This window comes from Macrobrachium nipponense, chromosome 2, assembly GCF_015104395.2.
Source record: "Macrobrachium nipponense isolate FS-2020 chromosome 2, ASM1510439v2, whole genome shotgun sequence".
Lineage (NCBI taxonomy): Eukaryota > Metazoa > Arthropoda > Malacostraca > Decapoda > Palaemonidae > Macrobrachium > Macrobrachium nipponense.
Genome location: NC_087201.1, coordinates 108,609,051 through 108,625,149, shown reverse-complemented (window position 1 = coordinate 108,625,149; position 16,099 = coordinate 108,609,051). Strand labels below are relative to the sequence as shown.

At 41.5% G+C, this 16,099-nt stretch overlaps 1 protein-coding gene across 4 annotated transcripts in view; it reads right to left on the bottom strand.

The window, feature by feature from the left end:
* The window catches only part of LOC135220899 (uncharacterized), a 133,849-nt gene that overhangs the window by 23,275 nt on the left and 94,475 nt on the right, over nucleotides 1-16,099 (bottom strand). For 2 of the 4 annotated variants that reach the window (XM_064258520.1, XM_064258521.1), the window contains exon 3: nucleotides 5,721-5,805. The exons of the other annotated variants lie outside the window; for them this stretch is intronic. In XM_064258520.1, coding sequence (XP_064114590.1) covers nucleotides 5,721-5,772 — 52 coding nt within the window. In that variant the 5' untranslated portion in view covers nucleotides 5,773-5,805. The remainder of the gene's footprint in view (nucleotides 1-5,720; nucleotides 5,806-16,099) is intronic. 4 annotated transcript variants of the gene reach the window in all.

The following is a 16,099-nucleotide window of genomic DNA, read 5'->3' as shown; positions in this document are numbered from 1 at the left end:
GTCCTCGGTCTTGGCCTGCCACTCCTCTGAAAAGGATTTTGGGTGTGCAGGGATACATGACCTAAGAGGTCGGCCATACAGGATCTGGGCGGGGGAGCATCCTGTGAAATTGGGAGTATTCCGAAGCTCTAAAAGGCCTCGATCAAACTCTTCACAATCAATGTTGCCAGAGGGTACTGTTGTCAGGATAAGATGCTTGATTGACTTGGCATGACCATTCGATTGTGGATAATATGGGGAGATTATCACATGTCGGACTCCCCATCGCTCCATGAAGTCCCGTTGCTGGTGAACTGTGGTCCTCCATCAGTCCTGAGGCGGAGGGGCACACCAAATTCCCGGAAGTAGCGACAGAAGATCCTGATTGTATTAGAGGCGGTAGTATCACCTTTGCATGGGACAACTACAGGCCATCCTGAAAGTTGGTCAGCTATGACGAGGAAGGATTTTCCTACGACGATAAAGAAGTCTGCTGAAACAGATTCAAAGGTCCTTGTGGGATTGTCGTCGTTCATTAATGGTTCCTGCTGCTGGGTTGGCTGCAATACCTGGCATGACTCACAAGCTCCAATTGTGTTGGCAATGTCTGAGTTGATACCAGGCCAAAAAACAGCCTGTCTTGCCCTGCGCTTCGTAGCTGCCACGCCCCTATGACTGTCATGTAGGCGGGACAATGTGCGGCGGCGGAGGGCAGCAGGAACTATAACTCTTGCTCCATACAAAACGAGGTCACCATCACTGTAGAGCTCGTCCAGTATCTTCCAGTATGGGAGTAAGGAGTTATGCAGATCATATCTGTTGGAGGGGAATCCTGAGGTGACACAGTCGAGTAGGCGAGTGTAGACAGGGTCTGTTCTTGCTGCGTCTTGTAGATCCTGAAGAGTCCTGTCAGCATCTTGAGCTGGAGACTTTCCTGAAGAGGTGACAGAACATACAGCCATGAATGTTCGAAGATGGGTGGTGGAAGGGGCACCTGCAATTTCCTCCTCTGGTGTGGGGTGGCTAACTGGGGCTCAAGACAAAGCATCAGGAATGTTCAGAGACTTGCCAGCATGCCACACAGCTGTGAACAAATAAGGCAAAATTTTCTCCTTCAGTCGCTGGAGGCGAGGATTCTCGATGGCGTCCAGCAAGTAATAATTCAGGATAGGTATGAGGGGGCAGTGATCCGTCGTCAGAATAAAATTCTGTAGGCCGGCGAGATACAACCTACATTTTGACATTGCCCAAACCATGACCAGCATCTTGAGCTCAATATTGGCATATCCCGTCTCTGCGTCTGTAAGGATTCGAGAGCCACACTGAACTAAACGCAGGCATCCATTACCATGGTCCTGCAGAAGGGCATATCCAATACCATTAAGGCGTGAGGCATCTGTCTGGAGGACAAAAAGCAGGTCTGGGTCGAAGACAGTGAGAATAGGTGGACGTAGGAGTGCTAACTTGACGCGTTGAAAAGCATTATCATGATCAGGGTTCCAAACAAATGTTCTCTTGGGGCTCATCAGAGGGCGTAGAGGCTGGGCTGTAGCGGCAATGTAAGGGGTGAACTCTGCCAATTGGTTGACCAGGCCCATGAATGATCTGAGGTCAGTCAGGTTAGTTGGAGAATGGAAATCCCTGATGGCACTGATTTTTCTTGATCAGCTGAAATGCCCTCTCCTGAGAACGTGTATCCACAGAACTTGACAGTAGGTGCGGCAACCACAAACTTGTCTTTGTTGAGGGTAATCCTGGTGAGCATCTCGTGGATACGGTAGAGGTGTGACTGGTAATCCTCGTCATGGAGAAGGATGTCATCGACGGCCTTCACGCAGTTCTTGATTCCTTGAAGGGCCATGTCGCCTCGTAGACAGAATGCATCTCCAGTAGCTGCAAAGCTACCGGAGTGTTTGAACCGACCATACGGCATAATGACGGTAGTCAAATGCTGATCCTCTTCGGCAAGTTCCATTTGCCAGTACCAGCAGAGGGCATCAGCTGTAGTGAAAAACCGAGCCTTCGGGTCCACACTACGAATAGCAGTGAAGGGTGTGGGTGAAAGGTGGGCTGGGTGGGAAATTTGGCTATTCAGCTTGGAGAGGTAAACAGTGATGCATACTCCTGTGATGTTCTTGTCGACGACGACGAGAGGGTGACACCATTCTGAAGGGTCATCTCCGGTGGGCTTGATTATTCCCTGGGATACCATAGATTCAAGCCCCTCCTTGACCTGGTCCCTGAAGGAGAGAGGAATCTGTCTTGGGGTGTGAATGGCGAAGGGCACAGCACCATCCTTGAGATGAATCCTCATGGGAGAACCAACCATGGGCTTGAGAGGCGCTGACTTCAAGTTCTTCTTTGGAAACCAAGACATCTGCAAATTCCCAGAGGTAATATTCCTTGGCGGCCGAAGGCGACGTGATGGCTGAAATAGGTAGCTCCTTGCATCTATTGACATGTCTAACTTCAGCAATGGGCTTAGGAAAATTCGGAGATATATGGCCAACTCTTGACAATGTGCATAGGACAGAAGTGGAGTCTGGACATTCTCATGGACATGAATCCTAGCAGAACAAGACTGCTTGCCTAAGGTGAGAGTAGCCTGGAACATACCAAGACCAGGTGCCATTTTGGACCCATCTGCAGTAAACGTTGTAGTCGGCAGAGGAGGTTGGGGTGTCTTTGGTGCTGGGGAAGAAGGGTATCCTAGACGACGGCAGCTGTTCTGACGTCCATCTTGGGTCTTGCTGGAGTGGGTGGTAGTGTTGCATGGAGATCCACCCTGGTGGTTCCTCTTCTTCTCTCTGCAACACTTATCAAAGTGTTTAATGCGGTGGCAAAGGCGGCACTGGGCTTTGCTGGCATGGCATTTAATTGTCCTGGACCAATGACCAAGGCAGGCACACCTTTTGCAGGTGCTGTTAGTAGCAGGGTACTCATTAGGGCCGTGCTGTCGAGCACAGGACTGGCATAAAGCAGCTGGTGCCAAAGTCAGTTGTGAAGGTAAGGTTTCACTTGTCCTTTTCTTCTTAACCTTTTTGTAGGCAGAAACGGTGCGCAACTGGTTGGGTGGGGCACATATGGCAGAAGTTGCGTTCTTAGCTGCTTCATATGACCGGCAGGTCGTAATGACATCTTGTAATGAGAAGGCGGCGTCCAAGGAGATTATTTTCTGCACTAACTCTGCATCTTGGATGCCCATTAAAATTATCATTTTCAACTGGGTCTCCTCACATGCAGCTGCGTTCCCCGGGCACAAGTCGACTTCCTCTGCGATGCGTCGAAGCCTTACGTAGAAGTCAGCAAAAGGTTCTCCTTCCATCTGCTTGCAACTAAGCAATTCCCTACAGCGAAGAACTTTGTTGCGTAGACCCTTTATATGAGACTGCAGGGCATCCAACACTTCGTCTACAGACTTGTCTGTGGAAGGCGAGATCTGCAAGGTGTGTTCCAACACGCGTTGGGTTTCAAGGGCTAGGCACATCCACAACTGGATCATCTATTTCTCCCTAGGAAGCTTGAAAAGATCCACCATAATGGCATAATCATCCCACCGGAGTCTCCATTCTCTAAACATTTGGAATGTTGCATCAGCCTTAAGTGGGGGCGGCGTTTGCGCAGTCGCTTTTTGTGGTGGGGGAAGAGAAGGTTGATGGAGGAAGAGGTACCCATCTCTGTATCTGGTATTGGGTTTTCTGAGTGGAAGAGTTGGGCAGATGAGAGCACCTGGATAAGGGCAGTAAATCTTGCATTTTCCTCATCTCTGCGCATGTTTTCCTCTCTTCTGCGTAATTCCTCTTGCGCTCTTCTGTCTTCTTCTTCACGTCTTCTTTGTTCTCTTCTTTCTTCATCTTCACATCCTCTTTGTTCTCTTCTTTCTTCATCTTCACGTCATCTTTTCTCTTCTTCATACCGGCAAGATTCTTCTAAAAACTTGATAAGTTGGAGGAAATCTGTCGCAGTCGGTTGGGTGGAGGGGATGGGCTGGTAGTGAGGGCGAAGGAGTGGTGGATAGGAGCAGGAGGGTGGTGTCATCCTGGCAACCTCCTCTCCCACGGTGCTACCACTGCGTGCATACGCTCCCACACTACTGGCATTTAGGAGTCCTTGGTTAGTGGTGGCTTTTGGTTGGCCTACGAAATCTTCTAACTCATCCATTACATGTAATGTGCAATGAATGACACATATTAATTCCTCCTTATAAAATTACAGTTTGAATAAGAGTTATTAGATAATTGAGTGAGTGTGTGCATACGTTAGTGTGTGTCTGCTCTGCATGGAGACGGATGGTCAGTCAGTAACCCGGAAGCAATAAAGGGGACCGGATGTATGGGTATCTGCTCTCAATGAGGGCAGCAGAAAGAATTTTGCATGTCACCAAAAATTAAATGAAATGTACAAAATAAGGCACTTAAATTGCAAGACACTTAGTACAACACTTCACTCATTAACCACTGATCACTATTCACTTGCAGCACAATAAATTCAGATAAGATGCTGGGCGAAGGCGGCATACAGAAGATAGTGTCGATGATTGATGGCGGCGGAAGACGTACTTGCAGAAAAATCCTCTTGAAATAAAAACTTCACTCACACTTCAGTTCACTGCGCCATGTGTGTGTTTGACGTGTTATCCTTATCACTAAAGGTTGGGGATGAAGGAAACACCGAAATACTAAAAGTAGGTTCTTAATGTCTAATGAAGTACACAAAATCGCAGAGGTGCAAAATAATGTGCAAGCAAGGAGAACAGAGCAGTGCCGTACTGGCGAAACATGACTGCCAGACGGGCGAGATTCAGTCATTACATATCGTACATGGTATATGAGAATGAGGCACATTAAATACATAGGGAGGCATATAAATGAACACGACATATAAAGAATACATTACATATGTGTAAAGGTTCACATATTATAGTGAATGTTTCTTTCATTTACCTACATACGTCACAGCTGATATCATCCAACTTTGCAGCCCTAATGATGTCATTTTTATGATTTGGCTTCCTGACTGTGTAATGAAGAATTCATCTGATGCGGCATCATGGAGAAAGTCAGTTTCATCCTAATCTTTAAGAAATGAACCACAAAACCACACACGATATTCTCTCTGTTGCTGAGTGATTTGGGCTTGCTGATAACATGAAATGGCTTGATACCAGATTTTTTCAACTCACGATATACAGCACTAAAACTTCTCTTCTTTCCCCTTTTCATTTCTACCTCAAGCACCAATTTACGCAAAGACTTTCTTGGTCTACCCACTGCCTCAGCTACGATATCTTTTGACTGCTGAGAAAGGACTTCAGGCCTTCCAAGATTCTCACTCTTTTCGCGATGACAATCATATGGATTTTTGTTCCAGTTTCATTTAACAAAGGATTCATCTCTTTTAATGTATTTAGCTATCCAGGAACATGAAATGAAGGATGCGCCAGCATCCATGGCCTCTCTGAAGGTTATAGCCTGGATTCGGTCAATCCATCTGATTTCCTCCGAGTCGTTATGAAAATACAAGAAATTTAAAAAGAAAAATAGCTTAATAGAAACTTAAGATAGTACTAGGAGATAGGCTATAGCAGAAAACTTCATAACTTTCCATTTGTTCTGTGGAGGGGGGCTCTAATTTTGAAACACCTGGTACAAATGCCAGAAAATACAGTCAGCCTTGATTAAACAAAGACAGGTAGTGAACATGTCAAAGAATGACTGGGTTTCAGAAGTTAAAAGGCTTACCTGTGGATGGATCTCTTGGTATAAGTACCGCCTTTTCTGTACCTTTTCTCATTCATCACCCACCTGAAGAGGGAGACAGCAGTCTCTGAAATATAGTACTTTCTATATTTTGGCTTTTTTATGGGCTCTTTTTATTGGATGGAACTCTGTTGTAACAGAACATTTTTACCAGTCATATATATATATATATATATATATATATATATATATATATATATATATATATATATATATATATATATATGTATATATATATATATATATATATATATATATATATATATATATATATATATATATATGTTACAGGTCGTTAAAGAATTAAGGAAATTATTCCAAAAAGGCATTAACTTATAAAGAGCTGAGAGAATGGCACGGAAATGGGAAAAGGAACGAATAATGATTTTTTAGAAAAAGGATAGCGTTACTCGACGACCAGGTCTTTTAGCCTTCAGGCATCTGGCTGGTATCTCCCAAAACTCTGTAAGCCTCATCTCCGAAGATTAAGTGACTCTTTGGTGCGCCCAACATTTTGTGACACTTGAAGTGTCGGAGAATTAATGTAAGGTAGACCTTCTCAAGGGCCTTCTGTTTAATATAATGGAGGGAAACTCAAGGCTTCCTTGTTTCAAAGGTGGATCGTGTGAAAATCTTGGCTCCACCCTTTCCAAAACTAGGCCTAGAGTCTTGGCAAATCAAAACCAGCGGTGCCAGATCGTAGGACAGCCCAAAAAGGGGTCTCAATGAATAACCTATGAGGTTACCAAAGGTACACCCCCAAAAAGCCAGGACATGAACAAGAGGCATTTCCTAATTTAGAGTCTACGAATCACTATAGGAGAATTGACAGGAAGGCGGCTTTGTATAAAGTCTGTAGCCACTCAGACACAAGAATTCTTTCAGAAGATGCCACACCCAGTCAAAATCCAAAAATCCAACGGCGGTGCTAAGAAGATATCATCCTAATAAAAAGGCCAGACAGAGAGAGAGAAGGGCAGAAGAGAAGAGAAGAGAAGAGAAAAGGACAGAGTGGAGAAGGGGGAGAACGAGTGCAGAACAGCAGAGTGGCGCGGTAGCAGAACCAAGAAGAAGAAGAGAAAAAGACAGAGGGGAATTGAGGGGAGAACAGAAGAGTGGCGCAGTAGCAGAACCGAGAAGAAGAAGAAACAGTATAGAGGGAAAGTGCAGAAGTGTGGTGTGCAATAGACAGTGATAAGTGACTATCGTACTCAGTAAAATTCCCTCGTGCCTACAAACTCGTAATTGCAACAAAGTGCCTTTCAAAGAAATAAGTTTTATTAGTCCAAGAGCCCAGATAACAGAAGGTGGAAAATTATAAGAACCCTTAGCAAAAATAAACACATATAAGGACACATAAATATAATTTTTCCCAAACTATATACCTAATAAGATAATTTCATAAGAACATTCAGCAAGGTGAGATTAAAATTAGATCATTCTATTTCCCCAAATTACAGCCTCCAAATCGGTGCACGTTACCTTAGCCTGTGTGTAGAAGCAACTACTACCACACACACACACACACACACACACACACACACACACACACACACACACACACATATATATATATATATATATATATATATATATATACATATATATATATATATATATATATATATATATATACATATATACATATATATATATATATATATATATATATATATATATATATATATATATATATATATATATATGTGTATTTATGTGTTAAAACCAAAACTCAACACAAATCAAGTCACTTGTAGTTTTCTTTCCCTTCCTACATTTTATCCGTTCAGCTGCCTAAATGTTTGAACATGATATTATACTTTAACGCATAACTGTTTAAAGACCTACATGCTTTATTGCTCTTCTTTTCGAGGAAGTTTTATTCTTCTCTTACCAGAAATAATTTCAAAATTTTATGCTAATTATGCTTCATTCTAGAATTCAAAGCTGTTTTGTTGCACTAGCAAAATGCTCAACGTTTTGAAAACAGATCTCACGAACCATCACCGAAATGCTGCGCCTGAAACAACTAAACTGGAGAAACGTTAACGACGAAAATAGGCCTATTCATTACAAAGGCAGTTACAATAAACAGAAACAACAAAATAATTCTAAGAGAAAAACACCAACTGCTCTGATAGGTCGCTTCGCAAAAGGGTTTCCATTCATGCGCTCCCTGTCAAAAAGAATTCTCCTTTTGTTCATAGCTTTTTGGCTCCAGATACGTGAATGGAAGTCATTTCGCTGAGCGACCCATAGGAAAACCTTGTATTTTTCCCCGGTTTTTAGTTTTCAAACAATCGTAGTTACTGCAATAACAACCCTAATCTTAGTTTCCTTGCATCTATGAAATTGTTGGCTGTTCCCCTTTTCTCGTCTCCAAGCAGTATTGCCAATTCTTTGTTGTATTGATTTTATTATAGGCTACTTTTATCATGGCCACATTAGACGTTTATATGTTAAGTGCTACTAAATTAACCAGTATTCCTAGCACATCTAACGTAGGCTTGTAGAACAGCTGTGTATCTCTTAGTCACAATTGCTATCAAGAAGAAAAAGCCATAACCGAATCGTTAATTACCCCCAAAAAGAACTAAATCTAGCGTTAGTAAATCATATTACTATCACGAGAGAAGTTGGAAGCTTGCGAAAAATGCCAAGTTATCTGGCAGCATTAAACTGTAATGTTTGTAAGCGATAAAAAAAAAAAAAGCGTAAAGACAAGCAACACTAAGTATCGCCAACTCAACCGTAAGAACAGTCTTCCTTATATTTATATATATAGATACATACATACACACACACACACACACACACATATATAGTATATATATATATATATATATATATTAATATATATATATATATATATATATATATCTATATATATAGATATTAATATATATATATATATATATATTATATGATCATAGATATAGATATAGATATACGATATATATATATATATATATATCTATATATATATATATATAATACTATATATATTATATATATATAGTATATATAAGGAATCGTGGAAGATGAACGTGGTGCAAGATCGACTGTTCAATGAGGATTTAACTGTGATGGATTTCTCCATTTCAATTTGGGCTATTGGCCACTTTATTTTGTATCTGGGGAAGAACAGTTAACCGAAACAAAGATGTGGATCACCTGTTTACGCAGCCATCTTACTTTCAAGGATAATGATTATGTGAAAGTCAAGAACAGAAGGTACAAAGTCACCAGAACTAATTTCTTTGGAACGCCGGACACGAAAGGTCTTTGGTCATTAAAATCTACCATCAGCAACGATTCTCTGATGCCGATCACTTTGAAAACTAATGTTATACCGTCTAAATATGACGCCCTTTGGCCAAACCAAATCAAAGAGAATCCTAAAGTCAATTTGACTTTACTTGCAGTAGTAAACATCTACTATCAAGGTTTTGTCTTCGACGTCATTAATCATATCTGAAGGGCCGTCGCAAGTACCCAGCTGCTTCATGTAAGTATAATGGTTGTGAGTAGCTGTCTGGATGTAAGTTATATACGCAAGGGCTGCAGACAAAAGATTCAATACTTCATCAGTCTTATAGCATTGGCAAATCTTTTCCACTAACCAGAAAAAATGCTATTGGATTAGAAGAAACAATACGAAGTATAGAATTTGCAATAAAGTGCCCCAAAGGTGTACCGATGCTGAGACATACACATATCCACAGAGAGAGAGAGAGAGAGAGAGAGAGAGAGAGAGAGAGAGAGAGAAGGAATCAATTAATCTCAGACCTACTCCCTAAGGATTAAAGGCATTCAATTTTCATCTCGACTCAGGCACCAAACCAGCGCAGGTGTGGGTCGCCTGGTGTAGGTTCTGTAGCCGCAATAAAGTCTTACGCACTGATAAAGAGAAGCAAAGAGAATGCAATCGTTTCTTATGAAGTAAGAGGAGAGAGAACCTGTGAAGTTGTGCGCAGTGCGGTTTATGTTTGTTTATTCTATTTTCAGCAATCACATCACCTGCAGAAGGCATCGAAGACGTCTTCATGACCCCGCCAATAAAGGCTAGGTTCATTTCAACAATGTTTGCTCTGATGCCAGAGTTATTTGCTGACAAATGAATTTGCCGAGTCACGCCATGATAAATTATAGCATATATAGCAGTGGTCATAATTTTGAGTTCTGCAGATTTCCTGATGAATGTGTGTTTTATTGCTAGCTAATGTTTCTTGCTCTTACAGTTGACATTTATATTTAAAAAATCCATGTATAAATATTTATAGAAAGCAAACATTGGGTAGCATAGTGGAGACCTACGCTCCGCAGTGGCGAAATTTTACGTGTGTCTATATAAAGACACTGCCATTTGCAACAAACCCATGAACGAACGTTTTACTTTTGCTGGAAGCTGTTTAAGATTCCGTAGTTGACTGAGCCTGGGTCTGATTTTTCCCCGTATCGATGTTATACAGAACCTGCTCGAAAAAGGAAAAAGGTTTTACGGTTCACAATACTTTCTGCAATATTCTCGCTGAAAGTCACAAGTAGTGTTCTGGAAAAATACTGAAAGATCTGCATGCTGCCAAGGGAGAAAGAGAGTCGGGTCATTGGTAACTCTGCTATGAAACATATATCAAAGAACTGGGTCTCTTTTGTGAAAGGCATTTGGAAAGACATGATTTCGATCCCCCTAGCAGCAAACATTTTCTTTCGTTCGCATGTAAAAGTGGTATACATACATACATATACTCATATATATACATGTATATGTATGTATTTAACTATGTCTGTGTGTGTACATAGATATGTTCAGATTTCAACGTGTCACAAATCCGCAGGCTGGAAGCTAAGGGAAGAACGGTCACCACACAAGAAAATATTCTTACTTGACTATTCAAGCCAGTGATAATTTTATTCTTTCTTCGTGTGGCCAACGATAATGTACAGTGATAGCCAAGAAGATTTATCTTAATAGTGATCTGTCCTTGAGTCCAACTAACTTGACGTGGCAGGATCAAACATAAACACTAGATATGTCAATTGATTACTCAAGGCACTTAAAAGCCATCGATCTCAGTTAGCCTCTGAGGGGAGCAGGAATCTCATGATTTCATTCACAGAACAGATTTTCAAGATTATGCAAACGAAACTAGTCGTTGCGTGTGGTCCTGAAACCCACGTTGCAGGTGGAAATCGCTCTAATTAAAGCTCCTGTATCCGCCATGCAACGTCTTGAGACCAACTGCAACAGCAGTGACAAGTAGTGGGTGGAAGATAAAAGCGCTTCTAAACGGCTTTCTATTTTTTTCCTTCTTTTTTTAACAGAGAGAGAGAGACAAAACCGCTTTTCGAGCGCGAAGATTAATGAACCCATTTGAACTGGGAGAAAGTTTGATAATATTCATTCCGGAAACCGTTTCAGAGACCTTCCTCTGCTTCGTATTGTAGATATTTTTTCATACTAGTTTCATTCTCTTTTTTTTTTTATTTACTGCCATTCTTATTTCCCGTGGATGAAATGGTATAACGATTTTTTAAAACTGGTTGTCCTTTATTCTGATCATCTTCAAATGAACAAAGGAGTACAGGCACGCTCTGAAAGCAAACGTAAGTAGAGATATAAAGTAATATATCTAATTATTCATGTGCACAATTCATTATGAGGCGTGTGTATGCGCGTGCGAGTACGATCTCATATGGGAAGTCCTACATGTATAAGAGTTTTTTTTTTTTTTTTTCCTCAGATAAACAAAGGTCTCACATGCTTTTTCTTGTCTGTAAGTAATTACCTGTTCCTATTAGTTCACAAACTTTGGGAAAACTTAATTACAGGGCATATTTTTCATGTGGGTGTGGGTGCGTGTGCGTGTTTGTGTGTGTGTGTGTGTGTGCGTAGAAACCGAGAGCTTCTGGTCGGGCAATTAGACGCCTAAATTGGGCCGAAGAAAAACAAGAAAAAGAGCCATATAACCCCAAAGGAGGCCGTACAGAAACCAGAAAAAAAATGGACCATTTATAAGACTAATGGTATTTGCTAGAGCATAACTAGATCATTGGGGTTTTGTGGCATATGTAAAGTTGCACATATACACATTTGAATAAGGGCATTATGAGTAGGGAAGGCCCGGGGAACCACGGAGGACCTGCAAGACGGAACGGACACGCGTGAAAGCTCGATGGCCGTGATACGAAGTGGAAAATGGACGGCCATTTCAGCACTTGACTTCGAATCATTTGGGTATCTGCAGGCGGTCAGCCTTGTTGCAACATCCAAGAAATGTTTGTCCCTCCTTCCACGGCCCTTGTTCGGGAGGGTTGGTTAGGCTATCCGATGATTGTTTTGTCTCGATGACAAGCCCGATAAAGCCCGAACGGAAAGAGTAAACCCCCCAAGGGCTCAGATACATAACACTCGGTCCATTGTGTCGAGGTGAAACGGATCCTTCTCGGGTGAATGAGGCACTGACAGTGGTGATAAGTGCCAGAGATAACACTGACACTCCTTCACTCTCGTCTCCCCCTCCCCCCGCCCAGCCCCTACCCATAACTGACCTTCCCCCACCCCCCACAAAAAAGGATCACTGCGAACACATACGCAAAGTTGAATTGGAATTTGCGTGTGTATGTGTCGAAAAAGGGGCTCTGTTCACAAAAATTAAACATGTACCTTGCAATTACAAAAAAAATATGCACATGTAGTACAAAGAGGCTCAATGAAAATCCAAGGCTCTGTTATTAAGCCAAAGACCGATTTCGCACAAGACTAACCTCGTCATAATTATTACTAATTTCATATGAGAGAAAGCTCATTTTATGGAAGAGACTTTTTCTAAAGTATAACACTAATTTCAGAAAAAGTTCATCGCTTTTTGGATGATTACGTTAAATTATAATTAATCTCACTTCACAGAATCAAAATTATATATATATATATATATATATATATATATATATATATATATATATATATATATATATATATATATATAATATCCTTTATTTCAGCTCAGGGCTATATACATTGAATATACAAAATACACAGTAACATACACAATCTAGATATATGAGACAACATGATAAGAAAAATGAGTAATCGGCACTTATCCACAAAATAGCTGAGGTAGCATAAAAGATACTAACAGTAGTAATATTGGTGAGAAAAAAAATGCATTGAGAGTTATAACAGTTAGTGCACAGATTACGTAACTTAAATTTCAACTAGAGACCTTACGTGGTTACAGTAGTCAGGTCCATAGGGCTAGATACGAAAATTGAATGTAGGAAAAAAACTTTAACTTGATAGTAATCCCAGTAATAATGAAAAAATAAAATATCAGCAAAAAATATAATAATGACAAAATCTGCAGATGACATCTTGCCAGTACATAGATTAAGTCCTTTAGGGGACAAAGGCCTCATTTTCCCATCTTTCCCACAATTTAGATCTTCTTCTTGCTTCACTCCTTAGGATGCTTTGTATGAGCGAGTTGCTGCTGTTTCTCACTCGGGTTACCAGACTGGACATTGTTCGCCTTACAATGATTTTTAAATTGTCCAGGTGGTTTTCTAAGAACATCTGTGTGGCGGAGTGGGAGCAGTACGAGCTGAAGAGCAGCAGTTTCACGTTTCGGTGACAGAAGGCAAACCTCCTTGCAATCATGTTGCCAGTTTCACATAGTTTACGACGCCTCTGTTCTGTTCAATGTCTGCCGTATCTTTTAGGACGTCGGTGATAATGTGACCCAAATACGGAAATTCGCGCACAAATTCCAGCAGAGTGTTTCCGAGGAAAATTTGTGGTTCTGTAATATGCTTAAGCGATCTCGGGAGCAGCGACATGCACTGGGTCTTGGTTTCATTGTAGATTATATCAAATTCCTCTGCATATTGGCGGCAAGTGTCGATGAGTCGTTGGAGGCCATGCACTGATGGGGAAATCAGAACCATATCGTCGGTGTAACAGAGGTTGTTTATAGTTGTTTCATTGACAGTGCATCCGATTGGGAGTGAGTTCAGTTTGACATTCAAGGCACCTGTGTACGTATTAAACAGGTATGGAGAGAGAATGCCCCCTTGCCAAAGCCCGTTTAGGGAGCCGAAGGTGTACGATAATAGGTTACCCCATTTGACACAGAATTGCTGTGTGGAGAACCAGCAATGTAAAATGCCAATTAGATATAGGGGTGTGCCTCTTTTATGCAGCTTCGGGAAGAGCTTCAGGTAGTTTACTCTGTCAAGTGCTTTTCTCACATCTACAAAATATAGGTAAACAGGAGAGGCTGATGATAGGTAGTAGTTCAGCAATTCTTTCAGTATGTAGATGCAGGTGTTGGTCGAGTGGTTTGCTTTAAACCCGAACTGGTTGTCAGTGGTGTGTAGAAAGGGGAGAAGTCTCACAAGAAAAACCGACTCAAGTATCTTCGATGCGATCGTTGTGATTGCAATCGGCCGGTAGTTGCCAGGGTCAGCTGCATCCTTTAGCTTGTTTTTGATTAATGGTATCAAGTGAATTAAGAGTAGGGAGTCTGGAAGAAACTAGTGAATTATGCACGCACTGAATAGAGCAGCTAGCAAAATGTAAATTATTAGATGGCAGAATTTGAAAGCCTCTGCGGGAAGACCATCACACCCGGGCGATTTATTATTAGGTAGGCTGTTTATGGCATCGCTGATGTTACCTGGCGTAATACGGTCTGCAAAATGAAATTGAATGTTGTCAGTAAGGAGGTTATCTACATCCCTTCGGGAAGCTTGATCATTTATGCAATTCAGGATATTGTTGAAGTGATCGCCCCACATACTTGCGATAGCTTCGTCTCCGACTGCTTCCCCTACTCTCTGTGATAGCTTTTTAGTTTTGGGATTTAAGGACTGGTTATCTTTCCAAAGACGAGGGTAATCACCAGATTCTAATTTTCTAGACATTGCATCGGCTCTTAGTTGTTTTTCATTTAACCTGCAGTGCTTAAGAGCAAGTTTGAATTGCGCTCTCGCCTGCCTCATTAGTAATGCAGTGTGTCCTTCCCTCGGGCTACCATTTTGCCTCCACAGTGAAAACATTTCTTGTGAGTATGTATACAGATCTTTAACCAAGTCATTCCAACCAGTTATATTACAAGAATTACCTTGACGAAATCTATAGGCAGTCCTGCCCGAAGCAAGCATAGCGGAGATTATGTTCGAATAGAATTCATTCAGATCCCTCCTTAGGAGGTCATTTCTACAATTTGTGTTGGTAAAAAGTAAGGCGCCTGCCGGTTGAACTATTGATCGCAACGTGGTTTCCGTGGTCGCCCTAAAGTATCCGGTTTTCTGTTGGTTTTTAAAATCCCAGTTTACCGCTTGTGGGCGGTCAGTTAGTGGGTTCACGGTAGGGAGGGATGGGGTACTGAATGACACCTGTAATGGGATGTGATCGTAGCCCGTTGTAAGATCGTAGCGAATATTGCAGGCCATAATAGAATCATGAAGTTGTGGAGATGTGATGTTGTGGTCCAGCCAGGAGGTTGTAATTGCATCCGCTCTATTATGTACATATGAATAGGAGGAGGGAGGGAGGAGCATTACATCACTAATTTGGAGGGCATGAATTTGACAGAAGCGAGTAAGTTCATTATAAAATTGTTTTGTGTAGTGAGAATTAAGGTCCCCTATTATTCAAATATGATCAGCAGGAGAATCTTGAATAATACTGTGTAACTCCCCTAGGATCATGCGGTAATGATAAAAATTATTGTTATTTTCCCATGGCATATAAACATTAATTATTAGGATTTTAGAGTTCCCTACTTGAAGCCCCAGCAATCTGTCACTCCTGTAGGTCATCACCTTTATCATATCGTCTAACGATTTGTGCCACAGGAAAGAAAGTCCCCCTTTCGGGCGACCAGCTATGATTTGATCTGTAACTTGCATCGATGAAGTCTAGAAGGTTCCGTAGTCTTCATGAATTGAATCACAGATGACAAGGTCATGTGGCCAGAGGAGCGTTTCTTGCAATGCAATGATGCCGTTGAAATTTTTGCAGAACATTTAGGAGAGGAATGTTCTGCTTGAGGCCAAAAATATTCCAAGAGATTATGTTTAATGTATCCATGGCTATTCACGAAGATGGGAGATGAATGCGCTGATCATTTGGGTGGATGGGGGGTTAGCCAGGGGGAGTGGGCAGTCACTCGCCGTGGGCGGTTGGCTGGCACTTGCGGTGGAAATGACCCTGGTTGGAGTGTCAGTAAGTTCCCCTGAGGGTGGTTGGTCCCGGATTAGGTTATATCTTGAAACTAATATATTAGGGCCGAAATTCTCGTCTTTAAGAACATCAAGGTGTTGAAATAGGCAGGTAATCCTGTAAGCCACTTTAT